The sequence below is a fragment of the Parasteatoda tepidariorum genome, chromosome X1 (assembly GCF_043381705.1).
Source record: "Parasteatoda tepidariorum isolate YZ-2023 chromosome X1, CAS_Ptep_4.0, whole genome shotgun sequence".
In the NCBI taxonomy this organism is placed as follows: Eukaryota; Metazoa; Arthropoda; class Arachnida; order Araneae; family Theridiidae; genus Parasteatoda; species Parasteatoda tepidariorum.
Genome location: NC_092214.1, coordinates 83,281,795 through 83,296,268, shown reverse-complemented (window position 1 = coordinate 83,296,268; position 14,474 = coordinate 83,281,795). Strand labels below are relative to the sequence as shown.

The window sequence follows — 14,474 nt, the reverse complement described above, 5'->3', positions numbered from 1 at the left end:
GTAACATGCAAAAAACATTAAAATAATGTATATCTTAATGCCCAATAATGTATATCTTAATCATGCTTATTTCTCAATTTATACACCAGATGGCAGTATCAGACCATTTGTAATATATTTAGATTATCAATTTAGTTATATTGATAGTTTAGATACTTTAGTTAAAATAGATAGTAGTTAAATTTAAGCTAGATGCACTGTAACACAAACATGTAAAAAAATGAAATATGAATAGATATTGTACATACACTTAGATTAATATATTTTCTTGAAGAAATAAATAGGCACTTTTATTACTTTTATTCAAAACTATGCAACCAAAATTATTGGGTTAACATCATACAAAAAGGTTAAACTAAGAAATTTTGGATAGCTTGATGTTTTAGTTTATTATTAACATAGTATAGGGAATGGGTTTTTAATTTGAGTAAAGGGAATGTAAATTTTTTCAGTTTGAAATTTCTATCATTATGTTAAGTGTTTTGATAGAATAATTTGTCTTTTGTGCAATTTTTTCATTAATGGCGAAATTTGATACTAATAAATCTGTAAAATAATATAAAAATTTCAGGTTCTAAAATTTGTGTTTTTGATACAACAATTTTTTCTTTTTTTGATGATTAATATTTTTAAAAATGAAATTAAATCCTGAGTTTTTATCTATTATATTGTAAGAAAATGAATAAAACCATTAATATTTCCGAATAACTAAGAAATTATAGAGTAACTGAATCATATAGATTAAAAAAATAAATAAAAAAACTGAGGTGTATTCTTGACTTTATTTTTGCACAATTCTTGTTGAAAAACATATTTGTACATTGTTAGAGTTATGGTACTAACTCTAGTAATGTATTATTTTCCACTAAGGTTGGATTGATGTTGCATGGGATCAAGGTGGAGCTAATTCTTATCGAATGGGAGCAGAAGGAAAATATGATTTAAAACTTGCTCCAGGATTTGATGGAGAAGCCCACTTAGCCTCAATTACATCAACTTCTTCATTATTAAATTTAAAACAACAAGGTAAATCAGTTACATCTGCCATTGGAACAACTTTGACCTCTGCTGGAATGAAGACAGCTAGGACTATTACTACAGACTCTTCATCAGCTAAAGGAAGTGTATCCAGCAGGTTAGTGTTCCATTCTATGTTTCATTTCCCCCCAACTCTTAATACTTTTTTTTGTAATCTTAAACTAAAATATGGGTAATTCTCCAATATAGATGAAGTTTAAAAGGGTTAGTTAGATACTAAGAGTTGTTTAGAATACAATTTTTATTTATTTATTTATGTTTTAGAATTTTGTAAATAGAAAGCAAGAAAATGTTTTAATTGTTTAAAAAAATTTAATCTTAAGTTAACTAAATATTTACAAGCATTGAAATTCTCTGGCTAAAATTAAAAAGAAAATTTTTAAATTTTGTAGAATTTCATAGTTAGTTCAGTTCACGAAACTGGTCACAATTTAGTGTTTTTCATTGAATTCAAAATGTTAAATAATTAGTATGCTATTCTTTTCAAATCTTTTTTTAATGTCTTAAATTAGGGAAGAAAACTTAATGCCGTAGCTATGCTTATTGCGAGCAATAAAAGATAGTTTAAACAGTTAAAAAGAACTTACTTATAGTATTTTGATTTACCCTTGCCGAAAATCTCTATAAAAAAAAAGCTAAATGGTGTTTTCAATGTTTTACTTGAAATTGCATTCGAATGAAACGAACTTTATAAAGAAATTGAAAATAATTTCATCATCTTTTCAAATGGAAATATGTTTGGTTTCAGTGCTCTAGTTTTGTGATATTGTATTGAATTTTTTTTAAAAATTTGATTCTTATTTAATGTTTTTATTTTTAAACAAATTAAAAAGGAATTTTTTTTTATTATTTAAGCTAAAATTAATCTTTCTTTGTTGTGGGATTTTACATTGGTATTTTTTTACTGCCATAAACCTGGTTTCGCTTAGCACTTGGATTACAAGTTTATTACCAACATTATTTTTATTTACAAAAGTGTAATTTTTAATATACAGTTGAACCTCAATCGATCGTTTCTCAAGGGACCATTCATTACAAATGATAGATACAGGAAAATGACAATTGCGGGTCCACATACATCAATGACTTAAAAGGCATAAAAAGTAATTATTAAGTGATGAACTTAAAAATAAATAATTACAAAAATAATTAAATGTAATTTTAAAATTATGTTACATACTGCAAAAATATTTACGAAGCAAAAGAAAGGTTTCTACTACTTTGATAAAATATTTTAAAATGTTGGCTGAAACTAATTTTCCTTTTATAGCGAACATTAAATTTTCGACATTTATTACAGATTGCTAGACTTTTTCTATTATTTTTATGCTAATACGGATAGTTCATCATTGTTTCAAAGGCTGTGAGGCCTTTTGCTAATGTTGGCACTAGTTTTAGTTCCATTTTGGTTTTGTTGTCTCCATTGATAACCTTTGCTTCTGCAACCATTACTTCAAAGGATATAACACCACAAGTTTTAACATTTTTATCAACTGTTGCATAATCATCAAACGTGATGGTTGAGATGTTTTTCAATACTATGACAAATTCCTCCCCAGCAGAAACAGTGAAAAAATAGTTAGTAGCAAATTAATCATGATTTTTGTCCTCGCCGTTCAATACTAGGGCCTTCTTAATAAAAACCTTTCTATAAAGGCGCTTAGAATCTATAACCCATTCTCAAATCAAACAGTTGAATCCGGCTGTGGAATTTGGAAGGGGGTAGGGAAATAATTTTACCATTTTGTAAGGAAAAAAATATCAGGGGAATGTGCTGAGCAGTTATCAATAAATAAAATTAAATTTTTCCTTTCTTCCCAATTGAATGATTTAAATTATGCTGAAACAGAAAAAAAATCTATTTGTCATCAATGCTTTTGAATTAGAATAAGTCAGCTTTTGATGTTTTTAAAACACATGTTGTACTGACTTTCTGGTTACAATCAGCATTCTTTTATCATTCCCATCTCATAATAAAACTGCCACTCTTTCTTTATAATTTTTGCCTTTATGACAAGCTTTACTTTTCAGTGCTGGTGTATGGTAAGCATATGTTAAGAAGGCTGATTTTGTTTGCATTATAATAAACCAAAATAAATAAAAATTTTTAAATTTCTGATTTTCTATTTCTGAATCACTTTCTTCAGATTTAATTTTTATTGTCTACATTATACTGATTTGTCAACGGCAAAATTTAATTTGTTGATCATTATTTTTAACATTCATTCATCTAAGTTCAATAATTTTAGCTCATTTGGATCATGTGAAACTACACCTGGCATTGTGTCTGCATCACAACTCAATGAGCAAGCTTCTTCTTCGGAGCACTTATCAGTAAAAGTAAGTTAATCATAATTGCTGTTTATGCATTGATTGTGTGTTTGCATGTTATAGAATAGGATTGAAGTGTTGATTTGTACAGTAGGTAGTTCATAAAGCAAAGAACATTTTAGTATTTCTAAATAAAAATAAAATGCATTAACACAAAACTTTATGTTAAAAGTCAGGGTATCTTTGTTTATTTATCAATATAGTTGCTATAGCTTTAGTGTAACATAAGACCAATGATTCAATTTCAATCTTATATATGAATGCTTATCTCCTAAGATTTGAATCAAGACATCACTTATTGTTTGAAGTCTTCATCTTTTTTTTTCTTTCTTCATAACTGTGTCTTCAGTTTTGGGAATAAGTCTAAATCACTTGATGTCATGTCAGGGCTCCTTAATTTTTGCATTCATTTAACCCATATAATTTTTACAGCAGATTTGAAAGCAAAGTTTGAAGAGAAAAATTAATGATCCCTAACTTGATTCCTGGTGGTTTTAGATTTTTGGGTAGGTTGCAAGAAATAAAGACTTCAACCACACAGTGACAGCTTAGTTTAAGTCTTTGGGTAGTAGAAGAAAATTTAATACTCTTCATTAGAAATGCATTGAAATTGAAAAAGGGATTCAACATTTTAGAGTCAATGATTTGACAACTTTTGCGATAACATTGAAGACTAGAGTAATACTGTTACTTTGTAACTTAATCACAACTAATTTTTTTAATTAATTTAAACAGTCTACTTTCTGAGGAACCCTACCATTATAACTATCTACTGTACATTTGTATTGCTTTTACATTGCCACAGAATTTTTACTTTAACTATTTTCTAAATAAAAATAACTTTGATTTTTAGTAATCTCTGTTTCTTTAGCATATTTATCCCAAAAAAAAGTTACAAAAATTGTTTTATTTTAGGTTTGTTATATTATCTCAGTTTATTTTCTTATCATCATTAAGAATGAATCCCAGATCATTTCCAATAGCCAATTAGTGTAGCTCTAGTATAATGTTAACTAAACCAAGCCAAAAAAAAAAATGAAAGAAAAAAAAAACTATTTACTTTGATTTTCTATTAGTGATTAAACTGAATAATGTCTTTTTATGTCTAAATGTGATTGCTATTTTAGTGCCCATTGTTAGTTTCTTAGTCTTTTATACTTAAATAATTTTATTTTTATTGTTTGTAGGATTTCATATTAACTTGCTTATATTTATTATAGCAAGCTGCTGAAATGTTGGCTGAAAATGTACTTACAAGTGCCAGTGCAGAAGCTGCTGTTGCAAATGTCGAATGTTCAGATTCAGAAAATAATGCTACTCCTATGATTCAATCTTGTAAAGCATTATTAATGCGCAATGAATTTTGCTCTGTTTCAATGGGCCTTTCACCTACACGAGAGGAGGAATCTTTTAATATTCAAGATTCTATTGAAAGTCTTCATCTGTCTGAAACTTTGCAAGTCCATTCTCAAGGAGATAAAGTTTCTGTTGTGGACAATCAACATCAGAATTCTCGTGATAATTCTTGCGCTAGTAATGCAATGAGTGTAAGCGCTCCCAATTTATCAAACAATGATTCAACAGTAAGTTTCTTAGAGACCTTTGCTGCTGTTGCTCGAAGGCGAGCTAATGGCAACACTTTGAATTCTAGTGCTTCTAATTCATTGTTTAATCGAGGATCTAATAATGTTGGAAGCCTAGTTCGCCTTGCTCTATCATCTAATTTTTCAGGTAATTTTTTATTATGTTGCAAATATTCTCGTATTTTTATGTGAAAGAAATTTTACAGTCGGTCCTCGATAATTTGACACTCGCTTAATTTGTCACTCCGGTTATTTCGACACTTTTTTTCAAGTCCCGATAGATTTGCAGTGTTAACAAACTCCGTTTAATACGTCATGGGGAAATTATGAAGTCCGGATAAAATGACACTTTAAAAAATGTTTTCACTGGGAAATTGCTTTTCTCCAGTCAACTTTTGCGAAATTTTCCACTTGGCTATTTTTGCCATTTGCACTAGGCAACCGGCTCTTGGAATTCGGACACTGGAAGAGTTTTCCCCCCTGCCCTTTTGTCTCACCCCTCCTTCCACCACCTCTTGCAAAAAGAACTGCAATAATGCTCCTTATCTCTGACCTTACGAGGGGTAATGGAATTCGGACACTGGAAGCGTTTTTCCCCTGCTCTTTTGTCTCACCACCTCTTGCAGAAAGAGTTGCAAAAATGCTTCTTATCTCTGACCTTACGAGGGGGTTACGGCAGGGGGAAGAGGTGGCAGAAAACGAGCATCTTGGAATGCGTGCCTTTTCTACTCTCTCTTGCAAAACTTAGTACGGCGTAGCGGTGCGGTGGTTTCTCGAGTCTCTCTAGTCTTTAGTTCAGTGCAATAGCGAGTAAACTTGGATACAAATCTTGGACATTGGATGAAAAGCTCCAAATCATAAGAGAATTTGAGCAATCTGGAATGTCTGAGGCTGCTTTTGCAAAACGGAAAGGAGTCCCTCGCACAACCTTCATTGCCATTTGGTCCTTAAAAGATAAAATTGAAAGTTCTTTGCGTGTTCAGGATGGCAAGAAGAGAAAGAGAATGCGTGTTTCGACCTTCGAAGACGTTGAAAATGCCCTTGTTAAATTGTTTAGAATGGCCCGAGCCCAAAACATTCCAATTTCAGGACTTAACTTGAAAGAGAAAGCTTTGCAATTTTCAAACGAACTGGGTGTTTTGGTGTTCTCGGAGAGCAACGGCTGGTTTGAATGGTTCAAAGAGAGACATGGACTTTCCTTCAAAAAGATGTGCGGAGAAGCAGCGGCCGTTGATATGCGTCCAGTTGAGGAATGGAAAAATGGTGCCTGACAAGACTTTGACTTTTCAATCAGAGGCCTGCTCAGATGGGAAGAAAAGCAAACAACGAGTTACCGTTCTGTTAGAAGCAAACATGGATGGTGGATGGTTCCGAAAAACTTAAGCCTCTGGTCATAGGCAAAAGTGCAAAACCAAGGTGCTTCAAAAATGTGAAGTCTTTGAGTGTATCATATGAAGCAAATTCAAAGTCTTGGATGACCTCCAATGTTTGGGAAAATCTCTGAAAGAGTTTGACAAAAAATTCCATGCAACAAATCGTAAAGTGGCGTTTGTTGTGGACAATTGCGCAGCACATACTGAGGTAAGAAACCTTTAATCAGTGAGTTAGTTTACATGCCGCCCAATGACACTTCAGTTTTACAGCCCCTTGATCAAGGAATCATTTCCAGCTTCAAGAGACACAATTGGAAACATCTTGTAAGAGACTGGATTAAAGCCATTGATGAAAGCAGAGAATGGAAACTAAATCTCTTAGATGGCATAAATTACATCCACAGGAGTTGGGCTGATGTGAATGATAAAACCATCAAAAACTGCTGCAGGCATGCTGGATTTGTTGAAAGTCCAAGCTCGTCGGAAGATGTTAATGATGATGAAGGTGATGACGTCCCTTTATCTGAATTGCTCAGGCAACTTAAAGAACGCAACAAAGATGTGATGGATGAAGAAACATGCCTTGGAATTGACCAAAATCTCGTGACATCTCCATAACTTAACGTCTCGGAAATCGCGAACGAAATACCAAACCAAACAAACCCGTATTACCAAACCAAACAAACCCCATACCAAACAAACCCGTATTGATAGTTTTTTCATTCCTAAATAAATAAAAGTAAGTATGTATACCATACTGTTTGTCTTTCTACTGATGCTATTTTTTAATTGAACTGTTTTAATGCAAGTTCTTTTACGTTTTTTTTTATTTTAAGAAATAGAAATTTAGCTGCTGTATGTAGTAATTGTTAATTTATGGGTATTTTCCCAATTGTTTGAAAAACAATGCAACTCTGGTTTATTCCTCACTCCGCTTAATTCGTCAGTTTTTCAGAGGTCCGGAGAGTGTCGAATTAATGAGGTTTGACTGAAGTTCATTTGTTTAATATCTAATGATGAAATCATTAAGTCTGTTAATGTGTGTAAGATTTACTTGATAACACTTAATCAAATGGATAATCTGTCTTATTTATAATATGAGAATTTTATATCTTAATATAAATATAAATAATGTATATGTTTCTCATATGTTTTTCTAGTTCAGTTAGATTTGTTTAACAAATTCTGAAGACAATGCAAGCTTGACCAATAGTTCTTGTTAGTTACAAAATGCTAATACACGAAAGTTATTCATTTTTCATTATTTGAGGAAATATCATTACAGTCCCAAGAAATATTTCAAAATTTCGAGCTTTGTTTTTATAATAGGTCTAGAATAGTTTTCAATTAGTAGGAAAATCTGCTTTTTTATTTTGCTATCTGTCTATTCTTTTTTCATATTTTCTTTTAACTGCTATACATCTATTCCATGACCTGAAATTAAGCGAATGATATCAGAATAAGAAAAGCAGAAATGGTTGTGCTCTGGAAAAAGTTCAGATTTTTCACTAAACCTGATCCAGAAATTTTTGAAAATTTGAGGTCCAGAAGTTTCAAGAAATTATCAATTACATTTATGTATAAAAATTCTTATATATTTTATTTAAAAATATTAGAACTAGAATTTATACTTGGCATCTCTTTCTTTTGTAAATAATTTTTCTGTTAGAATAATAAATGTGATTAAAGATGAAAGTGCAAAATTATTAATTTAAATTATGCTGTATGTAATTTATTTAGAATTTCATGTTGTGCAATTACTAGTGATTAAAATTTATAAAGACGTACATTTTTTGAAATGCGTCAATAATGATTTTACTCAAGAAATTTTCAGGATTTTTGAGTTGGGCTTAAAATCACCCCTGGAAAGGAAAAAAGGGAATTTTACCTTTTGAAGAGAAAATCAATTTCAATTGCTTTCATGAACAACAGTTAATGTTGTTTTATTTATGAAATGCCATTGTTTCTGTTGGGTTTGAAAGAATTATAATGTTATTTTTGTGCTGTTATTATTCATAAAATGGGATTTAATAAAAAATGTAATTAGAGAATTATTAACAGAATTTTGGGAATGATGAAAGTGATGTTTAAGATTTATCTGAGCATTTCAAAAGGTTCTGAGTATTTCTGCTGATTTTCATACAATTTAATGGATATAATAAATATCTCCCTTCCAGGCTATAACTGTTTATGTTTTACAATTTTCTTCCTCTCTAGTCTTTGATAAGAAGTAAAATTATAAAAACAATAATTTTTCCCTTTTTCAGTTCATAAAATTATCAAAAATTGATAAGCATAGGGAGTACTTACAGAAAAATGGAGGTCATGTTTAGATTGAAGAGGTCATTTATTATAAGAATCAGCAGAAGTGATGTCAGATTATTTTTTCATGTGCTATTTGTTGACTTGCATTGCATTTTCAATATAATTCCCTAAATTTAATTTAACATTAAAAAGATTAGTAAGTTTGATACTGTGTATAACTAAATATGTATTTTAGATTGCATTTATTTATAATTTGAATATTAACACACTTCTTTTTCGATACTACTATGATAAACTTCAATTATAAAGTGACATTTCTGAAAAATTATGATTTTATCTTTCAAACCATGAGAAAAAAACAGTATTTTATTGAAATTAATTTTGAAATTTATACTTGTTTTTTTATGTTATTTAATATCCATATCTTGAATGTTTTGTATAGAAATACTTGCTGATCTTTTGGGCGGAATGCCTGTTATTGAAACTCCATCAGAAAGTACTACCATTGTCAATCTTTCTACCTCAGGTATGTCTTGAAAATGAAATTTGACTGTTTCTCTTCTATAATATAATTTTAGAATTTAAGGAGAAATACAATTATTGGATTGAAAATAATATAAAATAAATACAAAATTATCGAGTAATCTTTACAATCCCTTAAAATAATAGTAATGCAAGAGCAATATTTTTATGCTCACAATATTAAAGATGCCAAAAATCCTTAATTGTCTCAGTATTGTTTATCACAATGATCATAAAAATGTCCTTGACTATCTTAACATTTACAAAATATTAATTTCATCATTTAATATCTCATTCATGCAGGAATAAATATTTCTTTTCTATCAGGGGGTCCTCTAACGACTGCTCAAAGTTATCCTAGTCTAACAACAACTACAACATCTGTATTATCTGGGAGTCAGTCTGTCAGCGGTGCTGCATCTGCTGGTTCATTTGGTCAATCTCTTACTGTTAGTTTAACTTCCACATCAAGTGAAAGTGAACAAGATTTTCTTGATAGTTGCAGAGCAACAACTCTTTTAGTTGATTTGGATGATGATGAGGAATTGCCTGATCCAGAAGATGATGAAAATGAAGATGATGATGAAAATGAAGATGATAATGGATTCGAAGATATCACAGTAAGAACATTCTATACCTAATTACTACTTATAACTGTTTTTAACCTCATTTCAATGTCTTACTTTATATTTCCTTTCTTCGTGATACACATTAAATTTGTAACTCGTATCATAGTTGAGAAAATAATGACATTTTTGTTACTAAAATTAAATTTGATGAAATTTTTCAGGAATGATGACTTTTATCTTAATAATAAATGAATGAGAAATGAATTCTCCTTGAGGTTGTTTACTTTGAGAAATCTGATAATAAATAAGCAGAAACTTAAAATCAGAATTTTCAAGAGTTAGCGATTAAAATATTAGCATTTCAGGGCCTATAGTTGTCTTGATATTCCTTATTTTCTTGACAAAAAATATTTGTTCCTTATTTCTCCTTTTTTTTAGGTTTTACTTCTGATATTCTTGATTTTTGATATTTATGATTTTGTGTGTGCTCAGAAACATCCCATTTTCTATGAATACAGATGCAGATTTGGCTTTTTATTTTTATTTGGACAGATTTTATTTTATTTAGACAGATTTTATTTTATTTAGACAGATTTTATTTTATTTGAACAGATGGTTTTTATTTTCATTAATAATTCTAGTAAAATCTTAAAATTTTATATTTCAAATGCAGTGTTCCTCCACTAATTATATACATGGTTCGGGTATAAAGTTTTACTGGTGTTATTCCTTTTTTCAAACTTTTTCAGAAACTTAGCTATTTTTCAAACAAGAGACTCTATTAACAATTTTACGTTATCAAATTTTTATGGTAATAAATTCATACCTCGTACGCTTTTTACAGTGAAACCCATGTTTTATATTTTCTGTCCGACTAGCGCTAAAAAGTTCACAAAGCAGAATGACCTAAAATGGAGGTAAAAAAATTTGAGTATATTTTTCAAAAATTTACATTTTTGAGATGAATTACTAGAAAAAATAAGTAATCTAAAAATGTGTTTTGTTTTTAGATACAATTATAAAAATATCCCTCAAAATTTTTGCTATTGTTTGCTAATTTGCTTTATGGCTTACATGCACAAATGTTTCAGAGTTTTCATGTTTTCAAACTCTTGATCAGTTGTGGATATATTGCCCGATATTTTTTGCTCATCTTCCTCATTTTCGCCACTGTCATCGGGAGCAGGCATTAAATCAGATAATGAAGGAATTGAAACGCAATAGGATGTGGGTTCTGTCATCAACTTCGGAAGATCTTCAGATATGCAATTTTGTTCAAAGGGCGAATGTTCCCATTGTATACTGAGAAGCTATTAACCCCAAGAAGCTTAATTAATCCCATTTATAATGCATTTTAGTCGACACACTGTCCAACACTGTACAAATCAAATTCACAGCTTCTAAAACATTTACTTTTGTTTCAAAAGTATCTTGCAGGTTTCCAGAGTCAAGAAAAAGAAATGATTGCCAAACTAGTTGTTAAGTGTAACGTTCTTTAAATCATTGGATTAGTCCAAGATTCAAAGGTTGAAGTTTGCTGGAAAAAATTCCACTCACATATTTTATAATTTAAGCTCCCTTACTTCCTTTAACCGCACTTCTGAGTTTGACTCAAAGGGGAGATATCCTCTTGCAGACAAAAGGACAAATTTTTATAGAATAGCGCATAATTACAGAATATAAAGTAGCTTAAAATAGAATAGAAAGTAAATCAGAAAAGTTACATACAGTTAATGAACAAGTCTCTCTTTAAAAAAATGAAGGGAAAAAACAACATAGAAAAAGTTTGTGCAAGCTTTGTCCAGGAAAAAATTTTTGTGATCTGTTAGAAAAAGTTATAAAGCGGGATTTTCTTGAAAAGGGTAATTTAAAATCCTGGATAATTTAGTATTATCGGTATAGACAATTTTCATGGTCCAGCAGGAAATTGCGTCGGAAGCGTGATGATATACAAAACAGATAACATAAAACCAGAGTTCCACTATATAATTTTTGAGAAATGCTATAACAAATCTTGTCCTTCTTGTAGTTTCATATTTTCTCTTTCTTCTGATTTTAAAAATGATCAATTCCAGTTAACTTTACGTTAATCCTATCTTAGAAATTTTAAATGGTGAACTGTGAAATCATTAACTAAATTACTTTTGTGAAAAAATCTTAAGCAAAATATTAAATGTTTTTTTTCTTTTCTCGAAATTATTGAAACTCTACAATTTATTTGATTAATTAAGTCCTGAATTCTAATTTAAATTTTAATTAAATATTGGCATGAAAGAATAGTAGCTTTTATTTTTTCTAATGCAACAGTACTATAAAAATGTTTTTGCATACTGATTTAAAACTATGAGTTGTTTAGTGCTCTATCAATACAATTACACTGGAAACTTTCAAAACTGTTCTAAACAAAGTAATTCTGAAATTGAAAATAGTAATTTATCATTCTTTTTCAATAAAATTTGCCTTTAATATACTTAAGTAGAGCAAATCTTAATTTTTTTATTAATTTAGTTTATTGTTTGCCTTGATCAAAAATAGTCGTGTGTATGCATACTGTTCCAAAAATTTTATATTTGTTCTGATATTTTTGAAAAATGTTGTCCTGATTTTTCTTTGATCCTCTGTGAGACGTGAAAACTTAGATCACAGAAAATGGCTTTTCTTAATATCGGTATTTTGTGCCTGGTATATGTATACTGTTTCTAAAAATATCCTTTATTTATTTTGTTAATTTTTTTGAAAAATCTTCTGATTTTTTCTTTGCCTAATGCAAGTCCTGGTATATTTGTTCTTGTGAATTATATTTTTCTTTATTATTTATTTTAGTTTTTTCTCTTTTCATTTGTTAATTATAGCATTATAGACAATATACTAAGTCGGTTGCATTTATATTAAATAAAAAATTCGGAAAACATTAAAAAAAATTTTTAAATTAAATTCCTAGAATGCTTTTTTACATTATTATTTCTAAGAAACTGATTTAGTTTTAAGAAATGATAAGATTTTAATTTGTTTAAACATTTTATTTTTGTTTTCTTTAGGATTATTCTTTTCCTAGTTTGGATTTCGTCTTAAATTGCAACTTTAAATCACACAAAATACAGGTACATTATCAATTAGAAACATAGATTTTATTTTTTTGATTTGTCAATTTTTCTGACATTCTTCAAAGATTACACTTAACACCCAACTCTTGTTGACCTTTTTATATCATATTTTTGGGATTTAGCTTATCCCGTCAGCCATGAAGGCAGTATGTACAGCTTTTATACATTTATAGCAATTATGTAGTATCTATCCTTGATTCAACTAGATAGAGTTCATTATTTTAACTCTCATTAATTTAGACAACTCATTTTTGTAATGTCTCATTAAAGAAACTTCTATCCCATTTTTTTACCTACAGTACAGAACCCGTTATCCGGAAATCAGAAAACCGGGAAAGCAAAAAAACCGGAACGAAATTGGATAAATTTTCTCGCCATTTTTTAAATTTTTTTTTTATTTTCCTCATAAGATTTCAGGATTTTTCGCTCTTTTTTGAAAGATGTTTGCCTTACCATCATTTTGGAAATAATCATTAGTGTATTCAGCGGGGCCACCCACCTGGAAAACCTGGAATTATCAGGGAATTTTTTTTTATACTGGAAAAAACCTGGAAAAATCAGGGAAATATGGATAAAAACCTGGAAAACCTAAAAATTTTAAAGAAAAGCTGGAAATTTTTTCTTACATATTTTTTTAATTTCAAAAATTTTAATTATTTGCTAATTTCCTTAATTTAAATTGTTTCATCCATTATACCCACATTTTTTAGACGGAAATGTATTTCCAAACAGTTATCAAAATTTGCTCCATTATAACCCTGTTAAACTAGAATACAACATAAAATTCTCCTGTGGTTGCTAAGCAAATGTAGAAACCTTTGATCTCTATGCAGACTATGGGACTGTGCAATTTAGGAAAGGCAAATATTATGGTGGATGTGGAAGACGGGGTTTGGATATTTCCTTCGGTTTTTAAATTCTGTCCGTGTTCACACAATGAGAGTGGTAATTTTTTTCTATTTTGACAAAATGAGTCAAAATGTTTTTGTATTTTTAACTTTATTAAATTCTTTAAAAATTAGTTGGTTATACACTCATGTCCATAAATTAAGGATAATGAAGTTCAGGCACAGAAAGAGGCAGAAGCCAAACAAATTTGACTTATTTGTAAAGTCTATGTATTAAACAAAAGGTAAGGAGCAAAAAAGATGCTATATGTTTGATATAATTAATAAAAATTGCGATTTTTACTGCCTGGAACAAATTTCAAAAAAGAACCTATTTACAAAAAACAGTATAACATGGTTAGTATGATGGTTAATACGGAGTATGTCTCCCGGACGATGCAATACAGGCCGTACAACGCCTAGGCATGCTGAGTATCAAATTATCAATCTGATCCTGGGGAATATTACACCACTCATCAAGCACTCATCCAAAAGTCCGGTAGACAGGTGGTGGGGGGTTGACGGCCAGCAATTCGTTGGCCAAGCATATCCAACACATGCTCCATTGGATTCAAGTCCGGTGAGTATGCTGGCCAATCCATACGGGTGATATCCTCTTATTGAAGACATTCGTCTACAATGTTTGCACGGTGAGGACGGGCGTTGTCGTCCATAAACAGAAATTCAGCACCCATGGAGCCCCAAAACAAACGTACATGTTGTTCCAGAATGACATCCCTATAGATGTGGCATGTAATTGTTACACTATGAACATGCAGGTCAGTTCTGGAATCAAGAATAA

At 30.1% G+C, this 14,474-nt stretch overlaps 1 protein-coding gene across 2 annotated transcripts in view; it reads left to right on the top strand.

Annotated features, from left to right (window-relative positions):
• The window catches only part of LOC107453213 (ubiquitin fusion-degradation 4-like), a 158,249-nt gene that overhangs the window by 86,549 nt on the left and 57,226 nt on the right, over positions 1–14,474 (top strand). Inside the window, exons 25-30 of one of the 2 annotated variants that reach the window (XM_071187446.1) lie at positions 871–1,135; positions 3,288–3,378; positions 4,590–5,100; positions 9,033–9,116; positions 9,440–9,732; positions 12,720–12,782. In XM_071187446.1, coding sequence (XP_071043547.1) covers positions 871–1,135; positions 3,288–3,378; positions 4,590–5,100; positions 9,033–9,116; positions 9,440–9,732; positions 12,720–12,782 — 1,307 coding nt within the window. The remainder of the gene's footprint in view (positions 1–870; positions 1,136–3,287; positions 3,379–4,589; positions 5,101–9,032; positions 9,117–9,439; positions 9,733–12,719; positions 12,783–14,474) is intronic. The other variant, XM_071187447.1, reaches the window with a different exon arrangement.